Source organism: Pinus tabuliformis, chromosome 6, assembly GCF_031772625.1.
Source record: "Pinus tabuliformis cultivar Carrire ecotype Pingquan chromosome 6, CPIR1, whole genome shotgun sequence".
Lineage (NCBI taxonomy): Eukaryota > Viridiplantae > Streptophyta > Pinopsida > Pinales > Pinaceae > Pinus > Pinus tabuliformis.
In genome coordinates this window covers 1,411,806,152-1,411,831,005 of record NC_142292.1, presented here as the reverse complement: position 1 = coordinate 1,411,831,005, position 24,854 = coordinate 1,411,806,152, and the positions used below count along the sequence as shown (strand labels likewise).

The 24,854-nt window shown below is 40.5% G+C and overlaps 1 protein-coding gene across 2 annotated transcripts; it reads left to right on the top strand.

Moving 5' to 3' along the window:
- On the top strand, positions 1 to 23,750 carry LOC149263937 (membrane magnesium transporter-like protein). 2 transcript variants are annotated; one of them, XM_089426984.1, is made up of 5 exons: positions 1 to 219; positions 4,744 to 4,899; positions 5,076 to 5,128; positions 5,223 to 5,323; positions 23,408 to 23,750. In XM_089426984.1, the coding sequence occupies exons 2-5, from the start codon at positions 4,827 to 4,829 to the stop codon at positions 23,499 to 23,501; spliced, it is 321 nt and encodes a 106-aa protein (XP_089283110.1). In that variant the 5' UTR covers positions 1 to 219; positions 4,744 to 4,826; the 3' UTR covers positions 23,502 to 23,750. The 2 variants fall into 2 exon arrangements, with proteins under 2 accessions (XP_089283110.1, XP_089283104.1); XM_089426978.1 differs by having other exon boundaries at positions 4,741 to 4,899.
- The last annotated feature ends 1,104 nt before the right edge of the window (positions 23,751 to 24,854 follow it).

Below are 24,854 nucleotides of genomic sequence, written 5' to 3'. Positions count from 1 at the left end.
TCAACGATATTTGTCATTATTTCACTATTCCAATCCAATACCACGCTAGTGAAAGGAGAACACTCAGTAACTCACGACGGCTAGAGGGCGTGGATGCTCTCCAAATTCCTCTGCATCGTAGTTGCTTGTTGCTATACGTTTACTTCTGGATCGGGGAGAAATTTAGGCCTTTCAACACTCTGGGCGTTCGAGTTAGTATTCTCTGCTAGCTGATCCCATGTGAGTGTACAGAAGAAACTCCCTTTTATTTTTGTATTTTCTTTTTCTCGAATAGGTTATGATTCCGGATCTTAGATATTGAATTTTGTTCTCTGCAATTAGAGTTTTAAACTTTAGCTGAGACATTGTACACCCTGTTTTGGTCCTTAAGCACCAGACAAAGGAAGGGGCTTGGTGGGTGTGGCGTTTTCTTTGAATTTTTTTTGGACAGAGTGGTTTGAAGGTCGATTCCTGGGAAGTCATAGTGTGCTGATTTTATGTGGGTTATGGTTGGTGGAAATCTCGGGACAGTGCCTTAAGAGAAATAGTAGGAGCTTTACTTGTGGCGGGTTGGGTTTGGTGGGTAGCTTTCGGGATGTTTTCATGCTCTGGTCACAAGTTCAATTCCCTCAGAATCATCGTGTGCACATGGGCCGAAGGCTTGTTACTTATCAAACGAGGATCTTACAACATTGTGCCAGGGGTGCTGCTATTCAAACGAAGCTATTTTATAGACCCCCCTTATACATACCATACTGGTCTTGTTGCAAAGCTACTATTTTGTTTATGGTTAGAACTTAGGCCCCAAAGGTTTGATCAGGCACAGCCAGGTGCAATTAAATCAGTGTCCAGCAGGGACCAATAAGTGCGATATAACAATATTCAGTACCAGCTGATAATAGGCCACTAAGCACAAAAATTCAACGATAGTTTGTCTGGATAGGTGATGTCCCCTTGGATCCAAATCATAGCCTGCCTAGGTGACAGCTAACATAAGAAGGTTGCTGTTGTTTGCATGGATGGAACTTGATACCTGTGCCTGACGAATTCTTCACTTTGCTGTTAGATCATACGCTTATGTTCTGTACCTTGCTGGTTTTAGAAAATCTTTCAAAGTTAGATCATAAATTAACTGTTAATGTCCTGTACCTCCAAGTTATTTGTGTGAAGAGAAAGGCCCATTAATCAAGTTTACACTGGATGTACTTTTTACTTCCCATTGACTTACTTGTTGTGAATGTACTTTTGAATTCCCTTTGATCTACTTCTTGTGGTCATTACTCGAACATGAATAAAATTATATTATCTATCTTGATCTCGGGAAAAGCAAGGCCTGACTTGCATGGGCTGATGGGGGCACCTGCATTTTAGTGTTCACTATGCCCTTTTGGTTTTCTGTTTTTAGCACCTTAGTCCATTTTGATTGGTACCTAGCAGATATGCTATGCAGTTTTCCACAAGGTCATTTTCCTTGAAAAGGTAATTACTTTTTTTAATCTTGCGAAGTGGGCTGTATCTTCATCTTAGAAAGTTAGATGCCAAAGACTTGCACCTAGTCTTGCTCATTGAGGTATGCTACAATTGTGTGCTGGCCAGATTACGAGGACTTTCACCCAGTCTTGATTATAGCAATCAAATATTTTACTTCCATATGAAGATGGGGAGCGTGTGCACTTGGTTTTGATTATTGAACCCAGTCATCGTCATGATAAATATCTGAACTTACTGCTAGGCGACAGCCTGAAGGACATTAGACAATGCATTGGAGCCCTATCAGTGCTTGACTCTGTGGCGGATACTTCTTGCTCCTCGTCCTACACCTCGTTATGCTGTCTTACGGACTTGTAGTTGATCTCTTGGACTCTGTCCTCTTTCTTCTTCTTTGATGGAAAATTTAGTGCATGTTTCCTTCTTTGATCTTCTTGTTTTTTGCTTTATGTTTTTGGGGTTTCTTATGGCATCCCTACATATTTGACATCATTGGCTGTACTTTTTAGTTCCAGTGTCATATCTTTTGGTCATTTGCTGGACATTCATAAAATTTTCCAATCTAATTTTATCTTACTGCCCAAGTAAATAGAATTTTTGCAAGCTCTATCTACGAAATTCAGGTATTGTTAACTGCTACAGAAATGCGGGTGTAGACTAAAAAAGTGGAAAGCAGGATCACCACATTGACTGTACATCTTAAGTACCATATGAACACTCACCAATGGAGCCTGAGCATATTTAACATGGAACTCCCTTTGCATGAATGATGAAACAGGCTATCTTTCATTTTGAAGAGACATTCTCAATGTACAACAATACTTCTTCCTAGCATACTTTGATTTCTTAAGTAAATGCTGGATTGGCTGCTTTGGCATTAGACATCTTACAATGTTACATGTAAATTCTTGTTTTATGTTTGAAATAAGTAGCATAAACATTCATGCATGCCCGTATCCTAGTATGTATCCTGTAATAATAATGCTCCGCATACAATTTTTTGATAATAATGTGCAAGTTGCATGAAATTAATACCACTCTCATATCCCATATTTGTTTAAGTATGGACTTCATCCCTGTTTCAATTTTGTGTTGATGTGTTATGTAATATCCCAGGATGCACATCTCTGATACCTCTGTAATATCCCTAGGGAATTTTTACCCTTAGGGTTAAAGAACATATGACAAATTTTACCAATATTACTGTATTTATTCCAATCTTAGACAGCGGTGATATTAAATGCACAATAGTGTAGGCAAACAGTAGATCTCATCGTCACACCAACAGCTCACAACAACCACAAATTCACATTCTTGCACTGACAGTCCTGATTGCACAACACTTGGCAATTCATAAACATTGACAGTCTTTCTATTGCACTTTACACCAGAATTATAACCACAGTCAAAACGCACCAATAACCATCTTACAAGTTCAAACTATCCTTGCTGCCTCAGGAAATGCCTTATGAATACTTTGCTGCCCAACGTTTTCCTTCTTTGACCAATCCGCTACCCCAGAACAGGCTTTCTGCAGCCAAGGTAAAGGCTTCACCGCCCTGAGGTTGCCCTAGCTGACTCCTGTGCTGAGGGATTGCCCTGAAATAGCTTTTATGTTGCAACAAGGGCTACTTGTGGTCCAAAATAAGGTTGCTGCTGCCTCAACAATGCCACTGAATTGCTCCTTTAGTCAATTCTTTGACAGAAACCCTTCCTTGCTTGTCAACATCAGATGGAAGATGCCTAAGGGGAAGTCTCGATGCTGAACTGCTGCCCTAAAATTGCCCTTAGTCAGGCTGCGGTGGCACAGAATGACTTTTCTGCCCTACTTTGCTATCAGTCATGCTGTAGTGCCTCAGACAAGGGTTAGAATGAGAATCACTGCCTCAAATAGGTGTCTGGACTTGGTTTGTTGCTCCTTCAATTGCTTCCAGCTGCCTTGCTGCAATTGTCTTAAGGGTTTCTTAAGGGTTTTAAGACATGGGACATTGTTGATTCTGAAAGTTGCCATGAGAAACGTGCTCCAAAGTCAGGGGCTATACTGCTTAATACAGACTTCCTTTCTCTTAAATGCCAGGTCTGAGTTGTTCTCTATTCTACCAGATTTCACCTGCCATTCAAGCAGGTTAGATCACAGCAAGAGTCTAATGCTCTGTTAACATCACCAGCGAACCAAGGTCCTGTTGGCAGGTGGACATCACATGAAAACACTAATTCAGGATTTTGTTCACATCTGTTTTCCATTTTATACCTTTTCTCCAGAGTTTTTGCTGAAGGATACTGGGCCTGTCATAACTCTCCAGATGGTTTGCTCCATCCTAGACCCACCTCCACCATGGGGATTCTTTGGGAAATGGATCCCAGCTAAATCCTTGCTAGACCCTCAGATGTCTACATCTAGTCTGAACCCTATACATGTTTGATTACCTAAAGAAGATATCTTTAAATCTTTATCGCCTGAAATGTGTCATTATCTCAGGGAGGTTGTTCTGTGTTCCTGCTATCTACAAAAGCAAAATGCTTAGGAATCATATTGTTGTCAAGAGGTAATCTGAAGGCATTTTCTAAAGCAAAAGAAATATTGATAAAGTATTCCCTCTATTGAATGCTTCTAATAAAGTGGTCTACATTGCCTCGGCACTTAGCATATGGAACAAAGTAATGAAAATAATAGTTTCCTGTTAAACAAATGCAAATGAGGACATCTTTGCCAATTCCTCTTTAACAATGCATTGATGGTACCATTGCTACAGTTATTGCAAAATTCGAACGCAATTGGTTTTACTTCTCATCTACACTTGTGATGAATTATAGGACCTCTCTGCTTACTAGAGTTATGCACTAAACAGTTTTTTGAATACAAATATAAATAATGTCGAAACTAGAACTCTGTGTTTAACTATATGGAATTACTCTGTTCTTTGAGCTGTAGTAGACCCTCAGAATATGATTTGTTTCCCCGTGGACATATAGAATTTATTTGAAATTGGTCTGTTGTGTTATGCTAGATCAATTTTAATTTTTTCACCTCAGCAGTCTTTGTTGCATTTTTATTTGACTGGGCCATCAATCATAACAGTTACCATTGAAACTAGTCACATTTATATGGAGTTGCATCACTCTGACAGTTTTAGATAAAAGACGTTATGTAGCAAGTATGGTGGATTGGAAATTGAGTTTACGTAGTATAGCCTGAAATATTCTCCTTAATTTAGGCCCTTCTCTCTGGATTTTTCTTATTATACATGGGAAACTGACGTTAGCTATATGCAGCAGTTTGCAGATACAGTGTCAGACACACAGGGACTTAGGTACGCGGGAGAGGTGAAAGAACTGAGGATTTTGGCAGGTTGGAAATAATGGGTGTGGATTTATTGCTGGGTGTGTTAGGAGGTGTTATTCTTGCTTATGCTGCTTACTGCACGATTCAGTGTAAGTGAATCATTTTGCTTTGCTATAACAGCTACAATGTGTTTCTATGTGTAGATGAAGATAGAACTTTCAGTTTGAATAAATATGGCACCTATTTGTGATGATTATAACGAGACTACTCAGATTTCCAATATTCTATTACTTTCTTCATGGTTGAAATTCTGGTTTGATTGCAGACCGTGCAGTTTTGAAGATACGGGAGGAAGAATTTGCGGGACCTCCAGCAGAGGTGAAAATATATCCAGAATGCTTCTTAGCCAAAATAAGAATAATATCTTGGATATTTTCCATTACACACTCAGATGTTTTTCTTTGATATACAGGTTCTATTTGAGATATTTATTGGTCTTGCGTTATGCTTTTGGGCGGCTTTGAGAGTTCCTGGAAAATATCTTCCAATTTTGCCAGATTCCAAAGAAAATAGGTAAAATTTCTTTGTTACTTTTATGAACTTGTGGTTTACATTTATTGGAGTCCCATTGTAACTGGCAACAGATGACTAACTATAACATGAGGTGCATGCTATGGGTAACTTACAATACCCAGCAGAGCATTCATTAAAGCTAAGTACAAAGGTGTTATATGTACAAGTCTAAAACTAAATTAGCCAAGTGGCTAGCTCAAACAGTTGTTGTCAATGTTGATGGGCATTTGGCTAGTTCCATATCAGCAGGTGCTTGGTTTGAATGTCCTTGGGAGAGGCGCATTAGTCAATGACAATAGGTTTACTAGGGATGTGACGCCGGACAGAATAGAGATTATTCTGCAGGCTGGTTTCTACCCACAATTTACAGGACAGAAACAAAAGAGAACGCCCAAAATACAGAGAAAACGTCTCTGATATCAATGAGAATTATCCATTATCAGCATGCTCTGAACCATAGCCCACAAGCCGGGCTATATAGCTAAAATTCGTCCAACTAAAATTGGAAAAATCCCAATAATCACGCCAAAAGAAATAGTCAGCTAAAAATCTGGCCCAAATCGGGTCCAGATCACTTCCTAAACGATAAACGAAAATTACCATAAAAGGAAAAGAAACTAAAATGGAGGATTCGGAAAAGAAAGCGGCGGAATTTGAGGCCGAAAACGATGGAGCACACTCAAACTTCCCCCAATTAGGGAAAAATCAACGTTTCCTTCCATCTTTGTGCTGATCTGCCAGCTCAAGGTGTCTCAGCGCCATCAACGTGCTATCAGACAGTTCATCATCCTCTGGCTCGGATCCTCCTGCATCAGTCGCCCCGGGTTGGAAAGAACTCGTCCTCGAGTTCACAGCAGTGTCATCGGGATCCCCAAAACAAGGACTCAGGTGCTTCACATTAAATACATCAGAAGTCCTCAAATGACTAGGGAGGCGCAACCTGTAGGCGTTATCATTGATCTTCTATAGTATCTCACAGGGTCCAATCTTCCGCTCCTTAAGCTTATTATACTCCCCAACAGGAAAGCGATCACGAGATAACACTGCCCAAACAAAATCACCAACATCAAAAAGTACCTGACGATGATGACTGTCTGCTCGAGCCTTGTACTTGGCATTGCTCTCGTGAATGGCTAGTTTCACCTGCTCATGTATGCTCCTAAGATGTCTAGCCATCTCATCTGCCTTAGGGTTCAGACGACCTACTCGTGGAATAGGAGCTAAGTCCAGCACCCTGGATGGATTCCGACCATAAACAATCTCAAATGGGCTCAGTCCCGTGGTTTTGTTTTTCGACCGGTTATATGAGAACTCTGCTTGAGGTAATGCCAAATCCCATTGCTTGGGCTTAGTTCCTGCCAAACACCTCAAAAGGTTGCCCAAATTCTCGGTTCACCACCTCGGTTTGACCATCAGTCTGGGGGTGGTAGGCTTTGCTGAAATTCAACTGCCCCCAGCTTTCCCCATAAACTCCTCCAGAAATTACTAATAAACTTGGTGTCACGATTTGACGTGACTGATCGAGGAACACCATGTAATCGCACAATTTCCCTGAAGTAAATATGGGCGATCCGGGCAGCATCCATTGTCTTCCTGCAAGCTACAAAATGGGCCATCTTGGAAAACCTATCAACCACAACCAAAATGGAATCCGAGGCCCGTTGTGTATGGGGTAAACCCAGCACGAAGTCCATACTGACATCAAACCAAGGGCCTTCAGGAACAGGTAAAGGAGTGTACAGGCCCACATTGGTGAGAACTCCCTTGGACCGCTGACACACATAACAACGCTCCACATAATGGGCCACATCATTGGTCAACTTGGGCCAATAATAATCAGAAGATATCAAGGCCAAAGTCTTATCTCGCCCAAAGTGACCCTTGCTGTGAAGTTCTCTGATAATCTGCTGCTTGAGTGAGCAATCTGGAATGCACAACTGTAATCCTCGAAACAGATAACCATTATGCACAACAAAATCATGTCGTTTACCATCTGTTACCTCCTGAAATATCCTCCTGAAGGAAGGATCTGCTGCATACATATCAGTGAATGTCTCAAACCCTGCAACTCTGGTGCTCATGGTGGTGAGGAGTAACGTGCGACGGCTCAGGGCATCTGCGACTCGGTTCAGGCTCCCAGCTTGGTGTCTCAGTGCAAATGTGAACTCCTGTAAGTACGCCACCCACTTGGCATGCTGCCTACTCAGCTTGTGTTGGCCATTGATGTACTTCAGGGCCTCATGATCTGTGATAAGAATGAACTCCCTCTGTACTAGATAGTGACGCCAATGCTTCAGGGACTGAACTATGGCATAGAACTCCAGATCATAGGTGGAGTAATTCTTCTTTGATCCAGATAGATTTTCACTGAAAAAAGCTATGGGACGCCCTTCCTGACTCAGAACACCACCAATACCAATTCCAGATGCATCACAATTTACCTCAAACACCTTCTCAAAATCTGGAAGTGCCAAAACTGGTGCCTCTGTCATCTTCTGCTTGACTAGTTGAAAACTGGCATCTGCCTCCTCAGACCACTGGAAATCACGACCCTTGAGGCACTCTGTGATAGGAGCAATCAGAGTGCTGAAATTTCTGATGAACCGACGGTAGAAGGATGCCAATCCATGGAAACTTCTGACATCATGCAAGGTCTTTGGCTTGGGCCATTCCAAGACCGCATCTATCTTCGACTGATCTGCCTGAACACCATCAGTAGACACCACAAAACCAAGGAAAGTGACAGAAGTAGTGAAGAAGGAACACTTCTTATGATTGACAAACAGGCGCTCCGTCCTTAGCATATCAAAAACTGTACGGAGGTGGTCAAAGTGTGACGCCCATGTCTGGCTGTAAATGAGGATGTCGTTGAAGTAGACAACCACGAATTTCCCCATGAAAGGTTGTAGAACCTGATGCATAAACCTCATAAAAGTACTGGGCGCATTGGACAGTCCAAAAAGCATGACCATCCACTCATACAACCCATGCTGCATTTTGAATGCTGTCTTCCACTCATCTCTAGGCCTGATTCTGATTTGGTGGTATCTGCTCTTAAGGTCAATTTTTGAGAAGACCTTAGAACCGGACAGCTGGTCTAACATATCATCCAGGCGGGGAATTGGAAACCTGTACTTCACTGTAATTCTGTTGATGGCTCTGCTGTCTACACACATACGCCAGGAGCCATCCTTCTTTGGCACTAACAAGGTAGGAACTGCACATGGGCTCATACTCCCACGGATGTAGCCCCTCTCCAACAACTCTTCCACCTGTCGTTGCAACTCTTCAGATTCCTTAGGACTGAGGCGGTATGCCGGTCGATTAGGCAGACTTGCTCCCGAGATAAGGTCTATCTGATGCTGAATATCTCTCATAGGTGGTAACCCAGGAGGGAGATCCTCTGGCATTAGGTCAGAAAACTCTACTAGCAGCTGCTACACCTCTGCTGGTAAATCTGTAGTCACGTCCGTTGCACTATTCCCATAAGGCAGTAATGCATAGACCACGTCTCCACGCTCCATCTCAACTAAGAACCTGGACATAGAAAGCAGGTGATTATTATTGGCCATCGGGGTAGGAGTGGTTCCTTCCCGTCGAGGTGCCAACACTATCTTCTTCCCTTTGATGCTAAGGGAATAAGTATTCTTCCGTCCATCATGCACAACACTGCGATCATACTGCCACGGCCTGCCTAACAATATATGACAAGCATCCATAGACACTACATCGCACCAAGCATTATCAAAATATTTTCTACCGACCGAAAAAGACACTAAGCATCGCCTATCTACTTTTACCTCACTGTCCTTATTCAGCCATGACAACTTGTACGGCTTGGGATGGCGATCTGTCTTCAACTGTAGTTTCTGGACAGCCTCTTCAGACACCACATTCTCACAACTGCCACTGTCAATGATCATCTTGCAGACTTTATCTGCAACTGTGCAGGTTGTGTGAAAAATATTGGTCCTCAACCAATCATCCCCTGAATCATCCTTGGGAGTCAGTAGACTCTTGCGAACGACCAGAGTCTCATGTCCATCTCCATACAGTACATCACCCTCGTCATCATCATCATCAAACACAGGCTCTCTAATCTCCTCAGTTTCGTCTACCATGTCATCCCCAATCAGGAGATTTTTGCCCTTCTGACTGGCAGGCTTCCTGCAATTAGTCGCTATATGTCCCTGTTCACCACATCTAAAACATTTAATACTAGGGTTAGAATTACCCTGTGGTGGCTGCTGGGTAGGACGGGCTTCTTGAGGGCGGACTGGTCAACTGCTCTGATCGCTTCTGATCACTGGCCTCTTATTTTGTTGTTTCTCCACAGCAAGTGCATGCTGATATGCTTCAGAAACGGTCCACAGCGAATGAAGGCTGAGGGCATCCTGCAGGGGCTGACGTAAACCCCCCAAATACCGCGCCACCGTCTGCTCTTCCGTCTCAGATAAATCGTTCCGGGCTATCAATTGATAGAACTCCTCCGTGTAATCATCAACTGATCTCGGGCCCTGTCTCAACGAATGAAGTCGCTGGAACAAGGATTGGGTGTAGCCGAGAGGAAGGAAGTGACCCTTCAGCTTCTTCTTCATCTTCTCCCAATCAGTAATCTTGGCCTTGCCCTGCCTTTCCCGTGAACGTCTCAACTGCTCCCACCACGCAGATGCTCTGCCTTTGAGTTTGATGGTGACCAGTTTCACTTTTACATGATTTGGGACTTCTTTATAATCAAAAATACGTTCAACCTCATTCAACCAATCAATAAATCCATCAGCCTGTAATGTACCAGAAAACTCGGGCAGATTCACTCTGAAACCGAGGTCTCCATGATGATCCTCCCGACCACGATGCTCCTGGAATAGGGCATGATTGTGATACGGGTTCACGAAACTGGAGTCAGAATCAGAATCGTGATCCTCCATCTCACGATTACCGAATTCCTGTGCCGCTAGACGCTGGGTTAACTCTGCAACTTGTCTCTGCAAATCCTCAATCATCACATCCTGAACGCTACGATCACGGTGCGGGACTTCCTCATTCAGAACCTGCCCACGACGACCACGACCATGACCACCAGCCATTGAAACTGATGAACTCGCACCCCAGGAAGATGCTGAAGCTCTGATACCAACTGATGCCGGACAGAATAGAGATTATTCTGCAGGCTGGTTTCTACCAACAATTTACAGGACAGAAACAAAAGAGAACGCCCAAAATACAGAGAAAACGTCTCTGATATCAATGAGAATTATCCATTATCAGCATGCTCTGAACCCTAGCCCACAAGCCGGGCTATATAGCTAAAATTCGTCCAACCAAAATTGGAAAAATCCCAATAATCATGCCAAAAGAAATAGTCTGCTAAAAATCTGGCCCAAATCGGGTCCAAATCACTTCCTAAACAATAAACGAAAATTACCATAAAAGGAAAAGAAACTAAAATGGAGGATTCGGAAAAGAAAGCGGCGGAATTTGAGGCCGAAAATGACGGAGCACACTCAAACTTCCCCCAATTAGGGAAAAATCAACGTTTCCTTCCATCTTTGTGCTGATCTGCCAGCTCAAGGTGTCTCAGTGCCATCAACGTGCTATCAGACAGTTCATCATCCTCTGGCTCAGATCCTCCTGCATCAGGATGTCAACCATGAATGTCGGGAAGTACTCCTTGGGCTTCTCCTCAAGGTTTTCCTCGGGAAAAAGTAAACTAACAATCAAATAAAAAAAAAAATGACTGCAAGCTTAGCTGTACATTATTTCAATAGCTTTGCTTCCTAAGAGAGTTTCTACCATTTTATTTTTGGGAAATACTTATAGTATCTCCTTGGCTAAGCTGCCATGCTATGAGAGGTGTATATATGCCATTGAAGTCACCTACCACTTGCACTTGGCCTCATCTGCACTCACTTGGAGGCTTTTGAACCCGGGTCTACATGTTAGTACAAGCCTGATCACAATCCTGCTTGCCACTATACCACATTCCTGTGGGTATTTCTGCCATACTTCGGAAGCCTTTATCTTACTCTCTCTCCCTTTATTTTGATGAAAATGTAGCATTGGATGCGAGCATCTCTGTTCTATAGGCCAGCTGGCCTCATGGTTTTGATATTAAAATTATGTTTATCTATCTATCCACCAATGCTACTGAAAAGGATAGATAGAATCCCATCATCCCTCTGCAAAACTGCAGGTACAACTTAACATCATTTCTGATCCCTTTGTCTTACTAGTTATAGAGGGTCAACTATTTTAGGCTGAATTTAAGCATGAATATGAGTAACCTGACTTTTGATTTCACCAGTGCCTACCATAATCCCCATAATAACAAACCTGAGTTGCCAGGGTATGGGTATTTGTGTGTGGGTATTTGACATTCATGATTCAGTATTGAACAATGTATCCGAAAAACAGTAAACTTCATCATTGATCATTTTTCAGTGTTTATGCAAACTTCTTCAGTTTCAACTTTCCTCGATGATGAAACTGACCAAGCTTCATCACTAATCGTTGATGAAACTGAAATATGGGGACTTGGGGAGTAATGATTGCCAACAATGATGAAGAATGCTTAATGTTGAACTGCTGGACACCAACTTCCTGTAACAAAAACAGCATACAATGCCCTACTTCCTCTCGTCTCTTCTGGTCTCTTTCAGTCTCATACAACCAATCTTAAATTGCAAAAATGAGCCTGAAATTAGGGCTTAAAGATATAACATGGGTTAACTCTTAATTGTTTTAGGGTATCCTACCCTAAACACAACCTTATTGGGGCTGTTTAATCTAGAAAAACCAATTTTTTCAAGTTGAGATTGATGCCAACATACTTGAAATTGGGGTATGACTCCTAATTTGCTCAGGGTACAATGGGGTATGCGAAGGTGCTACAAAATATGGTGGGGGTACAACATGGTATGGGCACATGTATATTTCAGGTATTTGGGTATAGTACTCTATATGAATATGCGAGTATGACTCTTGGGTGTGATCATGAATACAACAACCAATTGTAATTTTGATGTAAAAGAAAATAAAGGATGTCTTTCAGACTGTCCTTCATATGGTTGAGGTAAAAATTGACCAAGTAATAGGTCAATGGTGAAGAGAAATTATCACACCAGCAAAAATTGAGCAACAAAAAAAATACAGAAATACAATACACCAGCTCAAATTTTCTCAGTATAAAGGCTTCTATACATATACATGTGAATGCGCTTATCATATGAAACGAACAGCTTCTAATATCGCTCAACAAGTCTCCACAATCTACTCAACAAGAATATCTCCATCTCTAATATCTCATTAAAGATACGATCACATAACAAATTGTCTAAGAGTAAACAATGAATCATTATTCCAGTACTTCTCCCCCATAATGATCATTTGGGAGGATTCCAAGATCATCTCTGAATTTGTAGAACTTGTCCTTTGATAGTGCCTCTGTAAAATATGTGCAACCTGCTCTTTTGTACTGCAATACATAATCTTGATCGCACCTTGCTGAACCAGTTATTAAATAAAGTGATACCATATATCCATGTGCTTGGTCTTCTTGTGAAAAACTGGATTTTTAGTCATTTGAATAGCACTTTGATTATCACAAATCAACTGTGTGGCTTGTTCCTGCTGTTCATGTAGATCCTTCAAAATTTTTCTTAATCACATTGCTTCACAAGTTGCTATAGCTACTGCTTTATAATCTGCTTCTGCTGTGGAGAGTGAAACTGTAGGTTGCTTTTTAATACTCCAAGCAACTGTTGCTGAACCCATGCTGAATGTATGCCCGAATCTGTGTAACTAATCAATTTGAAATCATCTGTGGACCTGTATACGAAACTATAACCAATTGTTCCACATGGATACGTCAAAATTCTTTTAGCTGCTTTTTGATGCATTTCGCGGCGAGTTGACATAAATCTTGATACGATGTTGACTGCAAGAGATAGATCTGGTTAAGTTGTATTTAGGTAGATCAACCTTCCAACTGATTGATGATATAGAGTAGCATCAATTGGGATTCATCAATTGGGTTGGAATCATTATTTCTGTATGTTAGTTTGTGTAGCTCGGGCAGGTGTTCTAGTCTCAGTGTGTGTCTTTGAGACTAAGGAACACATTTTCTCCAATACCTAGAAAATGTTTCGCGAGAAAAAGTCTTGATTATAATTAATTAAGTAGTTAATTAATTTTCTTAAGTTGAACTTAGGGAAATAAGCTTAATCAATGTTGTGAAAATCGTGATCGGGATTAAATCGGCGCAGGGAACAAATTGGAATTATTGGGAAAAAATCGGAAAAAGCGGGAAAAAATCGTTTGGTACAAAAATATTCATTTTTTTTCAATTTTTTTAATATCTAAACCATCTACAACATAAAATAAATACATTGACACATAAATATGATAAAAAAACTAATATATAAGATGTTTAATATCATTTCAAGCGCTAAAATCACACATAACATTGAATCATGTCCTGACTCCTGAGTCCCAACTCAGCCTCAAAATATCAACAAAAAATATGATAATGTATCTCATCATGTCATAATGTCGTATACAATAAAATGAAAGTCTAATCCTATTGATTTCCTCTGCCCCTCTTGCGAGAAAATGCCACAACTTTCCCTTTCCCTCTAGATGTAGATGCTGGTGCCTGTGCTGGTGGAGATGGCAGTGGAATCTGATGTGCTCTAGAAGCTGAAGAACTAGAAGTAGGAGCTATAGGAGGTAGACCACATCCTCTACTGGTGGCAGGGGTAGCCCCGGTAGGTGGTGTTACCTGGAAACATTACAATCTCCCAATCCTGAAATCCTGAAAAACTGATAAGTCTGCTGGATTTTAAATGAAATCTAAAATTCTACTTTCTCCATATGAAATCCAATGAGGCTGGAACCACTCTCAAACATCCTGAGTCATTTCATGGTAATGTTAAAAATTTAAGTAAAAGGATGAAAATGAAGATTAAGGAGAATGTCACTTTTACTTTAAGAACGTAACATTACCATGAACAGCATATCCATACTAGGGCCCATACTTGATCATTAAGCTGCCCCACTCAAAAATTATTTGTTTCTTTAAAAAAAAATTGCATGAAAAAACCCAAAAAAACGTTATAAAACTACGCTGTCGCGACCCCCAGCGATTTTTTAAGTTTTTTATCGCGATTTTTTCAGTAAAAATCGGCAAAAAAAATACCGGCGATTTTTTCGTATAAAAATCGCGATTTAATCGGCAGAGGGAAAAAATCGCGATTTAATCGCGATTTTCACAACGCTGAGCTTAATTAATCAGTATTAATTGGGGTGAATCGATTTTTCTCTAGAGACTTCTGAAAAAGTCACTTGATGGGGTCAAGATGATTTTAGCCATCGATTGTGATTAGATCATGGCCATTGGTTCATCAATGAGAGATTATAAGAAGATATCAATGAGCCATTTGAAGAATGCTCAAAAACATCAAGACACAAAGTTGCAGTGATAGCAAGGGCACAAAGGCAGTGCAGGGACATCAACGACAGGGGTTTCAGCATAAATTACTGGAGAAATTCTTCAGTGTGATTTCTAGGGAGAATTAGAGATTGGTTTTTTTGCAAAGAGGGGCTGATTTTCCAATGGTGCAAATTGCTCCACTAGGGGGTGTGAATTAGTGTTGTGAAAATCGCGATAAAATGAAAAAATCACGATTTTTTCCCCTTGCCGATAAAATCGAGATAAAAACGAAAAAATCGCGATAAAAACTTAAAAAATCGCCAGGGGTCGCAACAACATAGTTTTATAATGTTTTTTTGGGTTTTTTCATGCAATTTTTTTGAAAGAAACAAATAATTTTTGAGTGGGGCAGCTTAATGATCAAGTCTAGGCCCTAGTATGGATATGCTATTCATGGTAATGTTAAATTCTTAAAGTAAAAGTGACATTCTCCTTAATCTTCATTTTCATCTTTTTACTTAAATTTTTAACATTACCATGAAATGACTCAGGATGTTTGAGAGTGGTTCCAGCCTCATTGGATTTCATATGGAGAAAGTAGAATTTTAGATTTCATTTAAAATCCAGCAGACTTATCAGTTTTTCAGGATTTCAGGATTGGGAGATTGTCATGTTTCCAGGTGACACCACCTGCCCGGGCTACCCCTGCCACCAGTAGAGGACGTGGTCTACCTCCTATAGCTCCTACTTCTAGTTCTTCAGCTTCTAGAGCACATCAGACTCCACTGCCATCTCCACCAGCACATGCACCAGCATCTACATCTAGAGGGAAAGGGAAAGCTGTGGCATTTTCTCGCAAGAGGGGCAGAGGAAATCTAGGATTAGACTTTCATTTTATTGTATATGACATTATGACATGAGGAGATACATTATCATATTTTTTGTTGATATTTTGAGGCTGAGTTGGGACTCAGGAGTCAGGACATGATTCAATGTTATGTGTGATTTTAGCGCTTGAAATGATATTAAACATCTTATATATTAGTTTTTTTATCATATTTATGTGTCAATGTATTTATTTTATGTTGTAGATGGTTTAGATATTAAAAAAATTGAAAAAAAATGTCATTCCTTTTGGATGAGCATGGACTAAAGGAGTATGTGGAGAATGTAAGTGCCTTATCGACAAATCCACAACAACAGGCCACCTACAAAAAGGAGAATGCCAAAACTAAGAGGACGATCCTTGTTGGAGTCAAGGACCATATTGTTCCACATATCATAGACAAAGGCACAATGAAGGAGATGTGGGACGCCATAGTAAAATTGTACCAGGATCCTTTAGAAAACAAGAAGATGATTCTCAAAGAGAAGCTAAGGACCATCAAGCAACATAAGGGAGAAGATGTGACTTCCTACCTCACCAGAGTTCGACTTGTCAGAGATGAGTTAGCTGTAGTTGGAGACAAACCTAGTGACGACGAGCTAGTGCATATAGCACTCAATGGGTTTTCCAAGGAATGGAGCATGTTCATCCAAGTGATTTCTAGGTGAGACAAACTTCAGATTGGGATCGCCTATGGAATGACTTCACTCAGGAGGTGCTGAGGCTTAGCTTAGTTAATGGCACATTTAGCACTAACAAGGTACTGAAGGTTGAGAGGGAGCAAGAGAACACTGCCTTAGCAGGGAAAGGAAAGGCGAAGAAGGGTTCCAACAAGGGGCCACACTCAAAAGGGGAGAAGAAGAGGAATGACCTATCAAAGTTCAAGTGCTATGGCTGTCACGAGTTTGGCCACTATGTTAGCGATTGCTCACAGAGGAAGAAGGGCAAGAAGCAAGTAGCAGTTTTAGTAGATTCAGATGAGCTCTCCAGCAAAATGGTGCAGGAGTTCACATTAATAGCTTGCCTATATATCTTGACTTCATAGGGTGTTTGGTGTATAGACAATGGAGCGTCATTTCATATGACATGAGTTAGAGAGTACTTCTCCAACTACAAGGAGCACATCAACTTCTAGATTCAGATGGGGGAACAAGTCCATGTGCAACCTAGTTGCAAGAGGGACTATTTTATTTCAGAGGGAGAATGGTAAGTAGATACCTATCCATGATGTGTTGCACATGCTAGGCTTGGGGATGGACTTGATCTCCGTACAAATCCTTTAGGACAAAGGTTACAATGTTATCTTTAGAGGGGCAAAGGTGCTATTAAAGCACATGGATTGGAGGTTACCTATAACAGTTGGGGTGATGAGTGGCGGGTTGTACAAACTGCAGATGGACACTTCGAAGGCACTAGTTAGCAACAACAATCTGAGAGACTAGGGGGAGCTATGGCATAGGAGGATGAGCCATATTCATCATGGAGCACTTAGATTGCTTCATGAGATGGTGATAGGTGTTCCAGAGGTGAGCACAAAGCATGATGATGTTTGTAGAGGATGTGTGTTGGGGAAGTTTGTGAAAGCATCTTTTCCAAGGAGTGATAATAGATTGCAGGGGATACTTGACCTTGTGCATTCAGATATATGTGGGCCGATGTCAACGCAATCTCTCCGAGGGTATGATTACTTTTGCTTCTTTTATCAATGATTTCTCCAGGAAGACCTAGATCTATTTCTTGAAGACGAAGGATAAGGTCTTCCATCACTTTTAGGAATTTAAGGCTCTAGTAGAGAATGCGACAGGCATAAATATTTGGACTCTTCGGTCAAACAATGGAGGTGAGTACACCAACAAAGAGTTCCAGGAGTTTTGTACTAGGGCAGGAATTCGGAGAGAGTGGATGGTTCCTTACATTCTGCAACAGAATGGGGTTGAGAGAATGAACGGATCTATTTCAGAGGCAACAAGAGTAATGCTATATGGCTAGGATCTCCCACGCTATCTATGAGCAGAGGCATGCAGTACAACAATATATATACAAAACATGGTCCCACATAGAGCGCTTGGAAAGATGACACCCGAGGAGGCATTCACAGGGAAGAAGTTAGATGTCAGTCATTTTAGGATATTTGGCTGCCTAGCATATTGTCACATTCCAGGGGAGACACGTTCGAAGTTGGATCAGATTGCAGTGCGATGTTACTTCGTTGGATACAACGAAACCTCGAAGGCATAAAGGATCTTCATCCCATGAGCTAGGTGGATTATAGTCAGGTGGGATGTCCAATTCATGGAGGACAAGGCATACAAAAGGTCCAAAGAGTTTCCAACAACTGAAGATCAGAGTGAGCAACCAACAAAAGCTCCTAGAGTTGAGCAACAGAATCAGGGGCAGCAACAGAGGACGAGTACAGTGACTAGTATGAACACGAGTGCAGGTGTGAGTGCTCCTAAGGCATCGCAGAGCATAGAGCAACAGATGCAACAGATCAGGGAGATGCATCAGGAGGATATGGAGGTGGATATTTTCAACTCCATTGTCGGTAGGAGGAATTGTGAAGTTCAACAAACACTCAAAGATGCTCAAGAGTTTGTGGGGACTCCTAGGATGAGTAGGAGAGAGTGGAGACAACTAGAGCGGTACACTGGCTACACGACATTAGTCAGTTAGTTAGTAGATAACGAGCCTTCCAACTATTAGGAGGCTGCACAATAATAGGTGTGGCGAGATGCGATGGTTGAGGAATGCTCCTCAATCATGCAGAATGATGTGTGGGAGGTTGTACCTAGATTGACAGACAAGGTGGTGGTTGGATCACGCTAAATTTATTAAGATCAAGCACAGTGCAGATGGCAGCATTGAGAAATACAAGGCTAGGTTCATGGCCAAGGGGTTCTCTCAGAAGGAGGGAATAGATTATGAGGAGACATTTGCTCCTATGGCCAGGTACACTTATACGAGCTGTGATCTCATTAGTAGCACAGATGGGATGGCAGATCCATTAGATGGATGTCAAGACGACGTTCCTGAATGGTGAATTGGAGGAGGAGGTGTACATAGAACAACCAGAGGGCTTTGTGGCACACAATAAAGAGACCCACATGTGTAGGTTGAAGAGAGCTTTGTATGGGCTCAAGTAGGCTCCCAGGGCGTGGTATGAGTGCATCGATAGATACTTGCAGGGCATGGGCTTTGTGAAGAGTGAGGCGGATTCAAACCTCTACTACTTGGTGGTTGGGGGTGATGTTCTCATTCTTGTTCTATATGTGGATGACTTGTTCTTGACAAGTTCACTGGGGCTCATCAAGGGGTGCAAGAGGGACCTTGCAACAAAGTTCGAGATAGAGTATTTGGGGTTCATGCACTATTTTCTAGGGATGGAGGTATGGCAGACAAATGACAAGATTTTCCTTGGTCAAGGGAAATATTGCATAGAGATCTTGAGGAGATTTGGGATGGAGGATTGCAGAGCCATGTCTACTCCCATGATCACCAATTGGAGGAAGATAGATGCATCTAGAGAGAAGGATGTGGACCCCACCTTATACAGACAGTTGATAACTTCTCTCATGTATCTGGTCAACACCTTGCTAGACATATCTTATGCAGTAAACTCTCTCAGTCAGTTCATGGTGGAGCCAAAGAGAGTGCATTGGACAATGACAAAACATGTGCTGAGGTATTTGCATGGCACAATTGAGTATGGGATCAGATATGCTTGAGGTGATGGTGTCAAGTTGGTGGGCTATATTGACGCAGACTTAGGTAACACAGTGGATTGGAAAAGCACTTCAGGGTGTTGCTTTAACATGGGATCAGGAGTTGTTTCTTGGTACAATAGGAAGCAAAATTTTGTGGCACTGAGTTTTGTAGAGGCAGAGTACATAACAATGAGCATGGTTAGTAGAGGCAGAGTACATAACAACGAGCATGGCTACATGCAAAGCCATATGGCTTCGGAAGCTGCTAGTAGCCTTGTTTGGTTAGAGGATAGAGACGATGGTGATACATTGTGACAATCAAAGTTGCATTAGGTTGTCAGAAAATCTGGTGTTTCATGACAGGTCCAAACATATAGACATCAGATACCACTTCATCAGGGATTGTGTGCAGCACAAGGTTGTCTAGCTACAATACCTATAGATGAGTAGGTAACAAATATACCGACGAAGGCTTTGGGGAAGGCGAGGTTCATCTTCTTCAGAGACAAGTTGGGTGTTATGCAAAACACCTTCCTTGCTAAGAGGGAGTGTTAGTTTGTGTAGCTTAGATAGGTGTTTTAGTCTCAGAGTGTGTCTATGAGACTAAGGAACACATTTTCTCCGATACCCAAAAAAGGTTTTGCGAGAAAAGTCCTTGAATTAATTAAGCAGTTAATTAATTTTCCTAAGTCTAATTTAAGGAAATATGCTTAATTAATCAATATTTATTGGGGTAAATCAATATTCGTCAACAAGAGATTATAAGAGGACATTGATGGGTCATTTGGAGAACACACATAAACATCAAGACACATAGTTATAGTGATAGCAAGGGCGCAAAGGCTGTGCAGGGATATCAACAACAAAGGTTTCAGCAGAGATTGCCAAAGAGATTCTTCACAGTGATTTCCAGGGAGAATTGGAGATCGAATTTTTCTGCAGAGAGAGGTTGGTTTTCCAGTGGTGCGAATTGCTTCAGCAGGGGGTGCGAATTACCTTAGCAGGCAATGCGAGTTGCTCATAGAGGGAGATATTCTGGAGCAAGGAAAGTTTTGTAGGAGAGATTGATTGGCATAGGAGGATCTATTTTCCATCTGAAGTCAGATTTTCCAGTGGAGGCCGAGTTGATTTTCCTAACTAATGCCAGTTGCCATGAGGGTTGAGTCTATCTGCTAAGCCGCATGTGTGAGCCAGATCGAGCTTTAGAGGGAGGCCGGATTTGTTTTGGTGGGACGAATTGCTTCTAGGGGGTTACAAAGACTTGCAGAAGTGATTAGTATAATTTCTGGAGGTTTGCCATTTTACAACAACCAGTTGTAATATTTTTGCTGAAGAATTTAATAATTAAAACCCTCATCTGCAAAACTGGTTTTCCCTTTGGGGTTTTTCCAGAGATATTTGTCCGAAAATACTGGTGTTCAATATCTGTGTGTGCATAATTTTCCCAGTCTCTGGTTATTTGTTTTCAGTGAAGTTGCAGTTGTGTTTTATTCAGTATTTGCTACTAGTATTTTGTAGAAGACAAATAATCTAAACTGATAGGAGAATAATAACCAGTAACTGCAACAGTAATTAAAATTTCACACTATATAACTTCAACCTTACTTCCAAAGAAGTAGTGGCTGGCTTGTAACTCATCATGTTGAACTTCTTTAAAATATCCCAAATACACTTCGGTTGTGACATGAAAATACTATCTTCCTTTTGCCATAGATACTTCAATGTCCAAGAAATAATGCAACTCACTAAGATTTGTCATCTCAAATTCAGCAATCATATGTGACTTACAACTTTTGAAATAGATCAAAATTGTTCCCTGTTCTGATCAAATCATCAAGGTATAATGAATCGATTAGGATGTCTTGACCTAACTGAAGAATACTTAACAATCCTTGAATACCAAGTTAAAGATAATTAAAACATTAATTACAATTTTCCTAAAGGAAATGTACGGAGAAAGAGAGGGATCAGGGATTTTATATGCTCTAAGCCCCTTTTGTTGAGGGTGTGGGGACTTCACACAGGTCCCAATATTTAAAATTAAAAGTAATGTAAAACTGGGCAAAATCCCCCTATCCTGGCAGCGGTTCGGAGCAATCCCATGAGTGCATCCCATGCTTATAATGGCTAACTTCATCATGCTATTTTCCTGTTGTAACTAATAATATACATTACTTTATTGTAATAAATTGCCCCCATCACAGAATTTGCCACTATTTCTTCTACATCAGTGATTCATTATCTACTGAATTTCATGTTGTCACTGAAGTTTGCAGAGAGATGAGATTGTGCTGGGATGTGTCTTAAATAGCTACCACGTTTTACTACATTAAACATTGTTATTTCTTGTTTCAAGGAGAATAAAAATTTATCTGTTCCATGGAAATGTGTTCCCCAGGGTTGGGGTCCGCTCCCTTGCTTCCCCAAACTCTGAGGGGTGGGGGGTGCCTGGGGAAATGTTTCCTCAATCCCCCCTTTTGGGAAATGTGCGGAAATGTGTCCTCAGTGTGGGGAGTGTTTCCTAAAAAAGGGGCCATCTAGTCATCCCTTTGAAAAAAGGAGCATCTTGGCACTCCCTTATGAAAGGGGGACACCTAGGTGCAAACCCCCCATTCTATTCTGCCCTTGTTCTATTGTTTTTGTTTTGTTGGCTTGACCCATGGGGGAATTGAACATTGAATCTTATGGTTTACATCATACTTCATAACAAGGCGATTGCCAATTGAGCTGCGTTGCCCCCGTGAGCTTCTTTTAAATGTGACTAGGCTGAACCTAGGTCAGGGCTAGCCTGTTTATTGGATGGAAGAAGATTGATCCTCCCATGTTCTGTTTTGAATGTGCCAGTATGAATTCCTAATTTAATTGCAACACAGTAACAAGGATCTTTTGTTTTGTAGGCTTCTCACATTTGTTCCACTTGTTGGCCTTCTTCTCTTACAAGTTTGTGTCTCTAGTGCTTGTTCTTTGTTTATTTTCTTTCTTCTCGCCTATATTCTCTATCGAATGTACATGCTTTTTTTATTTAATTGCAAAACAGTAGCAAGGGTCTTTTGTTTTGTAGACAGAAATCTCCAACAAGCATAATAAATTCCTAGCAGCAAAGCGCCCATGAATATATTTTCATGACAACTTATAATGCACAATGATGAATTTGCATGGATGAATTATTTACTGTTTAGTATTTATTATTTACATTGCATAATGATGAATTTACACGAGACAAATTGTTATTCCTGTGTTTTTATCATTATTATTTTTATTTTTATAATTTTAGAGACAGGTATCTCTATGCTAGGGACACTGATGCCCCCCAATCCATCATGAATTTCCCTACAATTTGGGTTGGCTCCCACACATCCCCCATGTGTGTTTCACTTCCTGCATTCCCGCATCCTGGAAACTTGGTGGAATATTGGAATTTCTCCCCTAGGCTACATTAATTGACGTCTCATTAACATCTCTTGAATATGATTGTGTGGCTTTTCATTACTTTCAAATCTTTGGTCTACGATAACCTGTCTGTTCAAGAAAATCACATTGACATGCCGTAAATGGAATTCTTTGGCCTTTCATCTCTTTATATATTTGACCTACAATAATCCGTCTGCCCAACAAAATCACAATCACTTCAGAATTCAGAAAGACAATTATGTCTTCACTGCTAATGTGCTTACCTCTTTTTTTTATAGCGCCGATGTGTTTGCACGACAGAATATTACATTGAAATTGAAGGAATGAGCATAGAACATGTTCCACAAAATACCTTCTCCTTGCCGAGGAAAATGTCTTTGGTGATAACAAGTAACTTTACCTTAATGTGCTCATTGATATTTTCCATTGAGTTTGATTACTTTGGCCAAAATTTTCCTGTTTCTTTCTAACATAGAAAACAACGCAAACAGTCTGAAATGTTTGTGATTACTGCCTGATTATTTTCAAAGTCATTCTTTGGTCTAGATCTTTTTTCTTGGGTATGTTTAGTGCATTTGAAGGACTGAACTATCTATGATATTTTTAAGGGACTTTGTAGTGCTTACCTGTTCTGTGATTCGAAATTTGTGCAGATTAGTTTCTCTTCCGGAAAATCAGGATTTTATGATTTTCAACCACCGTGGTAAAGTTTTCCCACTGGACTTGGACTTAAAGCACAAGTCCTAGAATGGCTGTGCTGATGCTATGGTAAAGTCTTTGTTTAGGGACAATTGCATCCCCATCCAAGTCACAGAAAAGTTTAATATGTCTGCAATAAGGACGCGTGCTTATCCTTTTTTCTCATATGAACTGGTATATGTTTCTAGCATATTTTTTTGGCCTCCACATTTGTAATTTAGTCTAAGCATATTTATTCTCGATTATAATTGTGGTTGTCAAATGGAATGTTACATAAAAATTTAATGCATTTTTTTCTTGTATTGGTGCATTGCTTTTAATTTTTATTCCCTTAACAAGGGTAAAAACAATTGATTTCTCTCTATTGCGAGTTGCGTCTCTTTTATTCAACCATTCAATATCTAGAGCCGAAGCGTTTTCAGTTCTTACGTGTAGGGACATTTTAGTCATCTGTAATCTAATTTGATGCTTTTGATTTTAATTTTGATCTTTTTGTAAGCTTCCTTATTGGTTACACACTTAGCCATAGCATTTATGGATATGTTCTTGTAACAAATAAAATTTGCAGAATCTCAATTATATTTGTAAGTTTTAGTGAATTTAATTGCCATGAGTTGTGCTAAATCGTTCAGGTAAATTTTTTAATATGAAATCTGTAAAAGATGGTATGATTAGTTGTATTTTTTGTTAAACTTGAAAATAATTATATACATGCACACACACAATTTCATCTAGACCCTAAATTAATGCATCATACAAATAAGGGAAATTTACCATGGGAAGCATGGTAAATCCTTGTTGCCAAACTTATTGGTGAGTTTGATCATATTATTTGCACTAGTGATTTTTTTCCAAAATTCATTGCCATCAAATTCACACGAACACCAACCAAAGACTTAGGTCACATTTTTCAGTGACCTATTATCACATTTATGCAATGATTATCACCATTCTCCTTTCTACGACAGGCGAAGCAACATGTTGGTTCATGAAGCAAACAATTTTTGATCGAAATGTAGCAGCGTTTATTTCTGTTTGGTCTTTGTAGTTGACATGAGCTGTTGTTTATGGGAGTGTTTATTAAGCAAGTAGGCTGAGAATCCTAGTAAACCTAATTAACAAATTGCATAGACAAGTGGAAAAAGAAAGCACAAAGCATTTCCTGAATGCTGATCAAGAAGTAGCATTAGCCGTAACTTGGAAGTTTTAAAGTTTTGTAATTTGTAAATGCAAATGTCCATTCAATATTGTAACCTACTAACCGTTAAAGTCTAATGACTATAGTTTCATTGTAAAACGATGATTCCACGAGTCCTGGATATTATTGCTTTCACCAATTTAATGGGAATGGGTGAACCGAGTGTGTAGAGATGAGGCTTAAAATTTGCAATAATTTATTGT

What these genes read in the sequence shown, in the direction of transcription:
- LOC149263937 (XM_089426984.1), top strand. Translation starts at nt 4,827, where the DNA reads ATGGGTGTGGATTTATTGCTGGGTGTGTTAGGAGGTGTTATTCTTGCT. An exon ending in TGCTTACTGCACGATTCAGT is followed by an intron (nt 4,900 to 5,075) that starts GTAAGTGAATCA and finishes GTTTGATTGCAG; the next exon opens with ACCGTGCAGTTTTGAAGATA. An exon ending in TTGCGGGACCTCCAGCAGAG is followed by an intron (nt 5,129 to 5,222) that starts GTGAAAATATAT and finishes TTTGATATACAG; the next exon opens with GTTCTATTTGAGATATTTAT.